This window comes from Elaeis guineensis, chromosome 16 (assembly GCF_000442705.2).
Source record: "Elaeis guineensis isolate ETL-2024a chromosome 16, EG11, whole genome shotgun sequence".
Classification (NCBI taxonomy): Eukaryota; Viridiplantae; Streptophyta; class Magnoliopsida; order Arecales; family Arecaceae; genus Elaeis; species Elaeis guineensis.
Genome location: NC_026008.2, coordinates 37,311,038 through 37,323,761, shown reverse-complemented (window position 1 = coordinate 37,323,761; position 12,724 = coordinate 37,311,038). Strand labels below are relative to the sequence as shown.

The 12,724-nt window shown below is 38.4% G+C and overlaps 1 protein-coding gene across 1 annotated transcript; it reads left to right on the top strand.

Moving 5' to 3' along the window:
* Positions 1 to 5,237: 5,237 nt before the first annotated feature.
* On the top strand, positions 5,238 to 9,771 carry LOC105059551 (NAC domain-containing protein 14). The gene is made up of 7 exons (XM_010942879.3): positions 5,238 to 5,685; positions 5,806 to 6,092; positions 7,478 to 7,834; positions 7,975 to 8,325; positions 8,406 to 9,131; positions 9,225 to 9,315; positions 9,408 to 9,771. The coding sequence occupies exons 1-7, from the start codon at positions 5,517 to 5,519 to the stop codon at positions 9,617 to 9,619; spliced, it is 2,193 nt and encodes a 730-aa protein (XP_010941181.1). The 5' UTR covers positions 5,238 to 5,516; the 3' UTR covers positions 9,620 to 9,771.
* Positions 9,772 to 12,724: the final 2,953 nt, after the last annotated feature.

Genomic DNA, 12,724 nt, shown 5'->3' with positions numbered 1-12,724 from the left:
ACAGGACATTGTGATTTAGAATTTCACCTTCCAGAATAGAAATTGTTATTCACTGGATGCAGCCAGGAGAATAATGGTCAGATTTCTAAATCATTTAAAGAAATACACCCTATAAGGGATATTGATCTACAATATACGATTAGAGATGATCGAATAATAAATCATTTCATGTGTTGGTCGGTGTGTGGATCTCATGTAACAAGTTTCTTCTTCCTTCTTGTATCCACCGATCCATCAGTGTTGAACGGCATAAAATATGGTGACTGTGAGAAGCCATTTCTGATGTCCATGTGTGCAGGATTAGAGTTTGCTAAGGGAAAGGAATTCTTCATCCATGATCCTATATACATCAATAAAGGTTATTCTCCGGGGTGATCAGGCTGACCAGGCAAACTAAGATCATAAAAGTGATTGATTGAATAGGATTGTGCTATCTATGTGTAGAAGGATCTGTCCAGATTCTCAGTTGTTTCTGTCCACCCCTTACTTTTAGTTTAAGCTGAAATCTAAATCAATCTTGTGCGCATCCAAATCCACTCAGAAAACAGGGATTGCACAAGAATGTCATTTGAAGTGCATGTTGCAAGTAAAGTGAGACAGGTGCATATCCAGGTCAGTCAAGCACTAGGCATTATAGCAGATTGTGATTTGAATCCAAAAAAGAAATCATGATTCTAATGAGGGGGGTAACTACAGTCTGGTAGATGCTTCCCATTGTCTCCTGTGATAAAAACTTCAAACCATTTTAAGGGTAGGATTACCTTGGTGTGTCTTTTTATCGTTCAAAATCTCTACATTCTTCGCATCACCAGCGAAAACCCTAGTGTGATCCCTTTGGAATGTCCACATAGGCTCAGTAGCTTGCAAACTATTTCTCCTCTAGAGTAGAATACTTTTGGTGCTTGATGTATTTATTCCTTTAGGCAAAAGCTATGTTGACATCTAGGGTTCCACTTTTCCTTGGAGATGGGATGGAGCACTGCTTTTGAAACCACACGAGCTGCAAGAAACACAACCCACTTATTCAAATCTATGAGGGTGAATCACATACATAAAGAGGGTGTTACACTAAAGTGGGTCTGAGTCTTTTCAAAATTCATTTATAAATGAGGGAATGGGATGTCTTTTTAAAAGGTTATATGGATGGCGGTTTTGATGCCTAAATGGAGATTTTGTATGATCGGACTGGGTACGAGTTAGGCACATGCCCCCTATCAAAATCCACCACCCAACATGTCATGCAATCAAGAGTGGGGTGTCTTTTGAAAGGCCATATGGGTGGTAATCTAGATGCCCACGTAAAATTGTATGCTTTGCCTGAGCATGATGACGAAAGCGATAGGAAAAAAGAAAGAAAATTTCTAAAACTTTCCTTTATTAAGGATTAATAAAATAACCTAAAATCTCACATAAAAGAAAACTAGCAAAAAGTATTATTTGGGTTCGTTAACTCTGTGTCGCCATTTGAGAGTAAATACACATCTACATGAATCTTTATATATTTCCTTGGTTTAAATCTTGGCATCATCGCCAAGTCAGAGATCCAAATCCAAGTAAATTTAACCATAAATCTCAAAAATCCAATCATAAATATCATGATCAATTTATGGTCAATCTACATAGATCTATATTATAATACCCTTAATTCACATTGATCATAGTCAAATCTGCTTTGATATCATTCACAATAATTTAGGATCTCATTTAAAAAGATCAGCTAGAAGATGTTGTATGAATTTTTTGGTCTTGTATAAATACTTAAGATTATTCGATTCACGTGGAATAAAAATATAGCTGAATGGGTCCTCCCAGTTAAAATTCCTCCTATTTTCTCTACAAAAGCCAAATCTAGGGTGTGTGCATCTACCAAAAGTCTCCTGCCATCTTTGCTTTGGTGGTGTACCTTTAATGCATGTGGGCATGAATACTGTCAAGGTGTTTGGTTCTAATGAGTGGAGCAACTTTTCAAGCATAGCATTGTTGATCCATTCTAATATCGGTATTGTATTGCAATGCCTTAGAGAAAGCAATCTGTATGTTGCCTAGGTCCGGCTGCACTTTCCAAAGTCAAAATTTAGTTTTACTTTGTACCTGAAAATTTATCGTAGATCAAGTCTACACAAGAATTTCTTCAATGATACATGTCATTTTTAAGGTTAGAAAACGCCATCATGTATTGTTACCATATTATGATGTATACTTACTGAAGCAATACCAGGATTTAAAACCTGGATCTTCTAGAAGGCAAGTGGAAGCAGGGGAGGCACCAATAATGTTAATAGTTGTTGGTTATTACAATATACTTTATCTAATTCGGAAATTCACAAAAAAAAATTATAATTATTCATTTTAATAATCTATATTGTCTATAAAATATCATGTGAAGACTTGCAACAAGTTATCATTGTTTTAATATTTGTATTTGATTGGAATCCTTCTATTTAGAAATATCGCTTTGCATATCCAGCACTAGACAAATGACATACAAAGTTTTGTTCACCATATACGTGGTGAGGTGGGGGCTAACCGCTAACATGCAGAAACCCAGCCCTCGTACGTGCTGAAGTATGCGTGGGTACACAACAAGCTTTTTTTTTTTTTTGTTTTGAGATATAATAAATATATTAATGTGAAGATATCTTAGAAGCATCAAGACTAGGAACATAACGAGGAGCGAATAACCGTTGCATGATAGCGATATAAAACGTGGAGCACATTTCTTTTTTCTTTCTTTTTAAGGTATAGCGGCAAGATTATACTGCCTTTCTATAAATACAACTAAAACATTGAAAAATAATAAATCTCGTAGCATTGTTGAAGCCAACATGGTAAAATCTTAAAGTACTGGCTCTACGTGATTGGCTATAAATGAGACAATCCAATCTGTGATGCTATTAACCCCTCTGTAAACATATACGATCTTAAATGGCCAAATGATCATGGGAGATCAGTTTTCTCAGATCTATCAGAATATGATGCAAATCATCATCGATAATAGATGCCTCCAATATCCAACAGATTACCATCTTAGAAACTTCATCCAACACCACATTGAAGGCTCTAAATATAGATGATGGGGGCTTCTAAGTGAAATATTTTATCTTAGAAGATGCAGAAGATGCTATATGAGAACCCTAGTTTTCTCCTGCCATCTCGATCAACTAATTGATCTTGATTCAAATGTATTCAGCTGCATGGACGTATGCTTTCAAAAGAATAATGAAGGGACTCTGATCTGCATTCTTAAAAATATTGACATTCTTAGATAGCTAAATATAGTAAATGCTATAGTAAGTGGTAACCACTCCCCCGCACATTCCTTGATGCTTGTTATCTAAACCGTGAAGACAACCATTCCTTCGAAATGCGGGATGATCTCATCAGCGAACCAAAGACGCTGGCACGTGGGTAAAGACGTGCTCACGTGAATGTCGCTATCCCAACATGCGTCACTCAAGTGGCTAAAGGTTTCCCGGGCATCACGGGTCAAAAAGAACTTTTCTTCTGTTTTATTAAATAGCGCGTGAGGTCATATTTATATATTAAAAAATGTAAAATGGTAGCACGTTAACATAAAGAATCACAAAGTGGACCTACCACCATACCTTTTGAGCGTGAGGTGTAGGATTCTAGATATGGTTGAGGTCGAGTTCAAATTTTTCGGTACAAAAGTTTATTTTGAGTTGAGTTCTACAACAAAATCATCAATCCATACCTTCAAATCAAAGTTAATTGATTCGCTTATTGAATCAGTGGTCCAGAGTGATATAGCTCCTTCAGCAAGGAAGGGCCTTGTCAAGGAGGATTTGGTTAACCTACTAACTTGATATCATTAATACTAACATAATTGATCTATTAGTCATGCAAGTTTATGGATTCCAAATCTATCAAGCTTGGAGCTTTCAATATAATAAAATGCAAATGTAACATTTATATAACTATGTTCCTTTAGGTTGCATTTGGTTTACAGAAAAAAAGAAAAAATGATAATGGGAAATGCTTCTTGGAATGGTTTTACTATGAGTTTTTCTAATTTTTGTTGGACTATGATTTTTGGAATAATTTTGATATTTTTTTATGTATAGAAAATTAGATAGGAATGATGAGTTTGTGCAAGAAATGGTTTATGATAGCTTTTTCTTAAAATAATTGAATTTGTTGTAAACAAAAAATGACCACCTAACTGTTCCAAATAAATAGTCTTAAAGTTGAATGAGTTCATAGAGAATCACTTTTATTTTTGGTTCATAATCCTATTGGCCCAATTCAATTATATAGTTGGATAACTTTAATCAAGTGTATCAACTCTTTAAGTCTAAGACCTATCCATTTCATAAATAGATTGGTCACATTAATCCATTTTTGAGCCAAACCAGTAATACCCAACCCAAAGCTATCCTTTTTTCTATTGGATCGCAAAGCGGGTCACAGTCAAGGATTGCCACCCTTGATTCCAACCTTATCGTATGCAGGCCACAATCTGAGACCTACCGGACGGTGACCTTATCCGGATTCAACACCAAAATTCATTTCCTTTTTGGATCCCAGCGTTTCCCCCTCAGATTGGAAACGAGAACGTAGTGACACACTCAAGATCTTTCTCATCGTTGGATCACGACCGACAGCTTCCTCACCACCCTCCACGTGTCCCACCGCTTCCGATCTAGTTCCGCATACTAAAATGATAAAAGAGTCGCCGTTGCATCCTTCGCGCAAAAGAAGGATACCTTCCTTCGCACCAATCAACCGTTGGATCATCCATTGCACAGCTCGCAAAGCAACCGAAGTGTGCCATCCATCTGATGCACAGCACTCAAAACGAAATTTGGATGATCCGACGGTCAACGGGCGCGAAGAAAGATACATCCTTATTTCGCCCCAAGGATACAACCGGACTCCATGAACAACTCTCCACCTCCCCCAGAAAGGCCTTCGGGACCCAGAAATAAACCCTCCCTCCTTCCACCGAAGAATCGCCGGGCCTAAAGCGGGCCGCCGGCGGTTAAAAAGTTGTACACGTGTCAATCATGCATTCGTTTCTTTTCTCCTTCAAAATTACTAACCAGCCCACCAAAATCCCCCGCTTGATCCACTCCCCTATCCTACGGATCCGAGGGATATATTCGTCCATGTGAGAATATACTGGCAGATCTCGTAATTAACCCCCTAATCCAGTGGCATTCCCCTAACGCGGTATATACAAAAAGAATCAATGATGTTCCGAAACGCGGCTACCCCGCTTTTCTCTCTATGTACGGTCGAAACCTCTCTTCTAAGCTTCTTGAATAAGCTTTCCCTTTCTTCTCTCTCTCTCTCACTCTGAGCTCGAAACCCTAGGCCGGGAGAGATAAAAGCCCCAATTTTTCTCGCGTTTTTCGAGTTCCAGCAATCAATCCTCTCAAATCCTAGGATTTGAACCAAAGATTTCGTGTTCTCAACCGTTCTCGGTGTTCGATTTCGAACGGGGCGTTGGTTTTTCGGAGCATCGTGGAGGAGCAGGAAGGAAGGGAGGAGCGATGACGGCGATCGCCCTGGAGTTGCTTCCATTAGGGTTTCGGTTCCACCCGACCGACGAGGAGCTGGTCAATCACTACCTCAAGCGGAAGATCACCGGCCGGATCAAGTCCGACGTGGAAGTCATCCCCGAGGTCGATGTCTGCAAATGCGAACCCTGGGATCTTCCTGGTATCAATTTCCCACTTTTTTCTTTCAAAATTCGTGTGGTATTATTTTTTTTTTCTTTTTTATGTGCGCGTAAAGATTCGATCTTGATACGGTTTGGGTGGGTTTGATGGGGTTGGGCAGATAAATCTATTATTAGATCGGACGATCTGGAGTGGTTTTTCTTCGCGCCGAAGGATCGGAAGTACGCCAATGGACACAGGTCCAACCGCGCGACCGAGGCCGGGTACTGGAAGGCCACGGGGAAGGACCGGGTCATCCGGTCAAAGGCCGCGGCGGCGGGCCACAACGTCATCGGCATGAAGAAGACCCTCGTATTCCACAGAGGAAGAGCGCCAAAGGGCATCCGCACCCACTGGATCATGCACGAGTACCGCACAACCGAGCCGGAGTTCGAGTCAGGTGTTCAGGTTCGGAGCGTTGCTTCCCCTTTCGCTCTACCAACCATATTTTTTTTATATATATAGAAAACAACAATTTTTTTGTTTGTTTTAAGGCGTGCATATAGTTTCTGTATGCTAATTTGGATGTTTTTGTGGTTTCTTTTCCTACATAATGGAGGGTTTTTATTTCTTGTAGTGGTGGAAAGATTAAATTTTTTCCCTACGGCTTCATGGTAATCTAGCTTAATTTTAGTATACTGATGTTTTCTGACACAGGGCTATTTTTTCTGAAGTGATTCCGATATGCATGGGTACGGACTCCATCGATCTGATTCGGGTGGCTGTAGATATGCTTATCATCTGACATGGTTTTGTCGTGATATCCGCGTGTTTGATGTGTGGCGTGTGAAGCTTTTAGCTTTAAAGAGATTTTTGTCTAGAAAGTCGTGTAGCATGATAGTTATAAAAATGCACTGATTGTGTCGTGGCATTAAACTGAGTGCCGCCATGAAATCGGAGACAGTTTGAGGCCCTGACGTGTCGGATATTGTAATACTCTATGTATACTTTCATACTCTGGAGCACCTGTTTGTTGCTTAAGTCGCCCATCTTCTTATATGGGAAATGCTCTGCACATGCAAGTTCTTGCCTTTTGCCTTTGCATGCACGCACTTCTTATACAAAATATTGATTTTTGTTGTTAGATAGTCCTTACTTTTGTTTTGGTATATATTAAGTATCAACGAGTCCCTGATAGTATCATACAAATGCATATCGGCATCTCCATTCAAACTTTTAGCTAAGCTGAAACCCATGCTCATGGACCAATCAAGGGAATGGTCTGTGCCACATTATGTGTGTATGTATTTATGAGATGATACAGCTAGGTGAGTCATCCATTTATCTTGTTTACCTGTAGTAGAATCTATATGAAAATACAGGTTCATGTAGTTAGTCATTGGTGCGGAGGCTTTACCCAAACACATTTCCAGAAATCTTTCATTTCATCTCCTTTTGCTTTTTAAGAAAGTGTTAAGTTCAGGTTATTGTGGTGAGAAGCTTTTCTGAAGTGGGTGTGGTTGGAGGGCTTCACATGTTTTTGCTTCCACTGTTGGGTCCATTGGATTCTCATCACCAAGTTAGTCTATATATGTTCTGATAGCTAGTCATATGATTTCATCTATGATACATTATAAATGTTTTTTCATTTTGTTTTCATTCTCAGACCATTGCATTAGAGTGTTGGAGTTTTATGGAATAATGAGAACATTTGTTATGATGATTGGGACTTTTTTATATACAGTCTGTCTGCATTTATATTGTCTAATGGCTAGACATGTACTCATCATGCCATTTCTTGGTGTTTGCATTTGTTGTTCGTAAATTCATTTTATGATTTTTATTTTCTCTAGGGTGGTTATGTCCTTTATCGGTTATTTAAAAAGTCGGAAGAAAAGAGTTCAAATGCCAAAGCTGATGAAATGGATAGAAGTTGCTTCTCTCCAACCCCAGCCAAATTGTCTCCAGATGATACGCAACATGAAGAAGATGTTATGGAGGAAATTGCAACCCCATTAGACCAAGAATCTTCAGACTCAGTTTTGCAAGAGGGACCTCATTCCTTGCCTGATTCGGTTGAACAGCAGCCAGCAGGTATCCAGATATGGCTGGCTGATGAAACTGATCGTTCAACAACTTACTCTGTAAAACCAGATGATAGCTCTTGCAACATTGCTTCAGATAATTGTGATGCGAAAGCTGGAATGCATGTAAGAACTTTGTCAAACTTGGGCCATTGATGGTCCCCCTGATAGATTTATACCTTCAAGCTTCCTTTCTTGATTTTGACATGTATTCTTGTTTGTACTCATAACACCGAGTAAAACATTGTTAATCTCCATAAATGCAGGCGGATCCTCTGCAGGATGTTTCAGCACAGTACCGCGATCCACACTATGAGCATATAGATTCTAATGGCTTTCCGAACATTGGTTCCCCAGTTCTGCCTTACCCAGATTATTTCTTCGGCAACATGAACCATGGGTCCGATACGGGATATGTTAATAATGCTGATAAAGACCCTTTAAATGAGTTCTTGATTGCAGTTTTAAGTAATCAAGATGACTATTCTTCAGGGGCATCTAATGTTCAGAAAGATTCAGTTGCTGAGACTCTGCCTAGACACAGCATCTGGGATTCAGCATCATGCAGGGATAGCAGGACAAGCAGCGAGATAGATACTGAAGCAACATTGCCTCAGGTGAGTGTGCTTCTTACATCAACTGACTGATGCATAAATGTAAACTTAGGTCTTTTCTCTCTGTTCTTTCAATTTTACAGGAACTTCTAGGTGTGGAAGCTTCTAAGTCGTTTGAAGGATCATCTTTTCTGTTAAATGATCCATTACGAATGGATTCTTTGGACGGATATCCAGAAATAGAACCCCAGTTGAGCGCTCTCTATGAAAATGCATATGTGCTCCCATATGATGGCACTGGGCCAGATGTGTGCTCGGTGGACTCTGAATCCTTGCAAGACTTGTTTAATAGCATGGAAGAACCAAGTAACCTGAAGAATGTTGCAAATAATGGAGATCGTCTTGAGGGGGCTGGAATCAGTTTCCGTGCTCGTCGGCCACAGCATCCATCAAATTCAGACAACAAATTTGCACATCAGGGCACTGCAGCAAGAAGGATCCGTTTACAAGGTTCGACTCCAAAAGAATTATTTTTCAGTGCTGATAGTGAATCGAGCTGTAACAAAGATGATCATGAAGACAAAGAGGCAATGAAAAAGGCTCTGCAAGATTTATTTGTTGGCACTGAGGAATCATTGACTGAGAAGAATACGCCTAGCAATGAAGATGGTCTTGAGGGAACGGGAATCGAGATCAGGGCTCGGCAAACACAACATCTTCCAAGATTGAAGAAACTATCATCAAAGCAAGGCACAGCAGTTAGAAGGATTCGTTTGCAAGCTCATTTTGAAGTGGGAACATTTTCTAGTACGGTTGGTGAATTAAGCAGCAGTAAAGATGACCATGAACACAAAGAGTCAATGACAGAGGTGTGGCATTTTGTTTTGTCGTATCTATTGTGTTTTTGTGTGGTCTCTGCTTATATTTTCATGAATTAATAAACATTAACCTAGTCTCTGCAGGCAGGGGAGCACGTGGATGACAATATTGCTAACCTTGGGGAGATTTCAAAGCCTGCTTTACCAGACAAGCTTGAACAGTTACCTGTTCATGGTAATAAAGAGCAAAATCTATGGTAGTACTTGGATATATTCTTATCAGACTAATATATTGCTGATCACGCGCTTATTTTATTTATCATGTAGATAATGCACCACCAGCTTCAGAGTTGTGTCTGGAATCTAAACCGACTTTGAGGTTGAGAACAAAACGGACTGATGATAATGCAAATACACCAGAAGACCCTCCACGCGGTCGAATACCAAGAAGTGCTTCAGTTGTTTATGTAATCTGGTTGGTTCTCTCAGTAATACTTGTGCTGATGTGTGTTGGGATATGGAGGTGCATAAGCTCTTAATGCATGTAGGTACAGCTAAATGTCCCTGTATAATTTTGCTTTCTTAGGGTTTGTTCCTTCTTAGGCTCTTAACCATGCACCTTCTGACATGTAGTGGATTTCTGATGCGTAAAGTGGTTTGTACATGCAATAAAATATCTTGTTTGCCTGTTCATGTGAGCTTATGAATTGTCTTCTACAGTCTGCTGTAGCAATGACTGGATGGTAAGCCTACACGGCTTGCTCTGGTTCCCTTATTAGCTTGAGTTCTGCCATATGTTGCTGAACGTTCCATATTTGTGCCTCAAAGTACCAGGGAGATTTTTAGCTAAAGTTGAGTTAGCCAGTTAATGATTTTATGAGGGCGAAGTATGTGGTACTCTTACATTTATATAAGGAAGCATCATTGGTGATTTTTAAGCAAACACACAAGGGTAGAGCATGGGGAATAGTTTGGTCTTCAGTATAAGTTCGGCTAGAGGTGATGATATGGAATTGGGAAAAAAAAAATCTGTTATATTCATCAAAAGTTCGAACGGGTTTTATATGGTAACGGATTAAAAAGATAAAATTAAAATATAGAGTTTAAATATGTGTTAGTTTATTTACTAAAAATAAATATAAATGTGGTAACCAATGACAATATAAAGATAAATAAGTATGAATATAACAAAAGCAATGGTAACAAATAATAGTCAAATACATAACTCCTGCGAATTATGCGTTTTATTATTCATTTGTAACACAATTTTTTTAAAAAAGTTGTCATGAATAATTGATGATTAAATTGTACAATTTATGTATAATTTTAAAATAATTGAATAATTTAAATCACTTCAATTTTGAAGAATAATTTGGAGAATCATTTGCTCAGGAGGGGTGCTTGACTTGTTCAAATCTCGGGCAGTTTGCCTAAGCCCATAGTATTTTGGATGGGCATGAGCTTAATTTTTAAGCTTGGTGGTCGAGGTGGATCAAGTTGAGCTTGAAATTAGAGTCCATCTCTTAAATGGTGGGATTGGATTCACATTGATCTGGCTTGAGCTTTTTCTTTTTTTTTTTTTTTTAGTTATAAGGTTGGCTCAAGCCCTAGCCACGACCTCCTCTTTTCATTGCTCCTTATATGCTTGCGTCTCTCCTCCGGCCACAAGTTTGCCTTCGATCTAGATATCCTCTGATTCGATCTTGCCTCATCTTCATTTCCTTAACTCAATGGGCATCTTCGTCGATGATGTTGGTGTCCTATGGTTTAAGCACCAATCCTCAGTGGAAATCCCTAAGGCATCTTTGTTGGCTGGGCTTAGAGTGGCATCCCTTGGTTCGAGCACCAACATGTAGTAGAAATCTCCTGCTCCTCAGCAATAGAAATGTTGGAAATGGGTGATTTCATACATGTAGTTTTTAAATTTTTATTTAATAACAGAAAGAAACATAGATTAAAACATTTTTAATCTAAGCATGTATTAGATTTGATCTATTAAACTACCTAAAAGAATTTATCATATGAACATGAATCATGCATCTGAAATCTAATTTTAATAACATAATTCAAGAGGAGATCAGATTTTTATACCTTATCGTGGATCGATCTACACCGCAGTCGATGATCATGGATGTATAGATTTTTCAAACTGCACAAGTATCCGACTTCTACAGGTATTTACACGAGGTCTTGATCTGATCAGAGGCTTCTTAATCTCTCTAGGGTGTTAGCACACTTGCAGAGATCGCTTTCTGATGGTTGAAAAAAATCCTTCTTCAGATCCTCTTAGAGGAAAAAAAGAACAAGAGGAAGATGAAGATGAAAATCTTTTTCTCTTTTTTTTCTTCCTAAAATCTTATGCTAAGATGGAGAACCATGCCCACATAAGGACCCACGCCCACCTTTTCTTATCTGATTTTTCATGGTAGAATCAGGTCTTTCTTCTCTTGTGCCATGCCCCTTTTCTTTTCTCCTTTTATCCGGCATCCAAGAAGAGATAAGGTCAAACCTTATCCGATTAGGACTCAAATTCAAATAAAACTTTATCCTAATCTAAAAATAAAAGTAGGGAAGGTGCGAAGAGGCTTTCAGCATTGCTTTTCTCATGCAAAAGCAAAGGGGCACGATAAATAAAAGGCAGCATCATGGGGCAGCGTTAGGGAAAGAGAGTCCCAGTCAAACTGGGACTCTCTCCCATTCAAACTGGGACTCTCTTGATGCTTTAATTAATTCCTAACTAATTAGGATTTGGTTGCATCCAAAGAGAGAAAAATTCTAGTCCAACTAGGAACCCGATTAGATCCTAATCCAATTAGAAAATTAGTTATATCCAAGTCCTAATCAAATCAGAAATTGATTTTTTTTGCAATTGAATCATCTCATAATCCAATCAGATTTGATCTAATTAAATCTAAACTAAAACAAATTGAATTCAATTTAATTAGACTTGATTTTAACCCCATTGCTTAATCAGATTGAGCCAAATTACAATCCAATTCCTAATTAATCTTCCTATAACTCACTAACTTTTAGTGAATTACTTTATTGCAACTTTTATATTGGATTAATCATCAGTCACATTGATAATTAGATCAAATTACGATTCAAATCTCAACTTAACCATCTGATCATTTAAAAATCTCTATTGTATGTGATCACAATATTATTGAAACTTCTTTCAATGGATTGAAATGATTTCAATTTTGTCCATCAAGAATCATCGATCATTAAGACGACCTCAATGAGTCTTACAATCCCCGTGACACCTAGCAATTTGTAGTGGCAATCTAGCAGAATAAAATTACTAAACTTCTAGGTGTAATTATCATGTGATTCAGTTCTTCTATCATAAGTCCCGACTAGACAGAGATCATAGAGAACTTATCAAACCCCAACATCAGTCATATGCAGGATTGGTTCGACTCGAGTTCATTTATGAATTTCTATAGAAACTCTTTTTCAGTATTCACACTTGTTTTGGTTGAAGACTTTTTGAACTTAGTTTTGCGAATCGCATTGGACTTCTCCTTTTCTATCAAAGTCGATAGATTCTATATAGGTACATCCTACTCCTAATAGTGAATCTGAGCCTACCATAGCCAACATACACTGCAATGATCTAAATAGCTAGGAGACTAAGTATA

Excerpts from the sequence above, each read along its gene's own strand:
- LOC105059551 (XM_010942879.3), top strand. The coding sequence starts at position 5,517 with ATGACGGCGATCGCCCTGGAGTTGCTTCCATTAGGGTTTCGGTTCCAC. Across the intron at positions 7,835-7,974 it reads ATGCGAAAGCTGGAATGCAT|GCGGATCCTCTGCAGGATGT; the intron begins GTAAGAACTTTG and ends CCATAAATGCAG. Across the intron at positions 9,316-9,407 it reads TGAACAGTTACCTGTTCATG|ATAATGCACCACCAGCTTCA; the intron begins GTAATAAAGAGC and ends TTTATCATGTAG.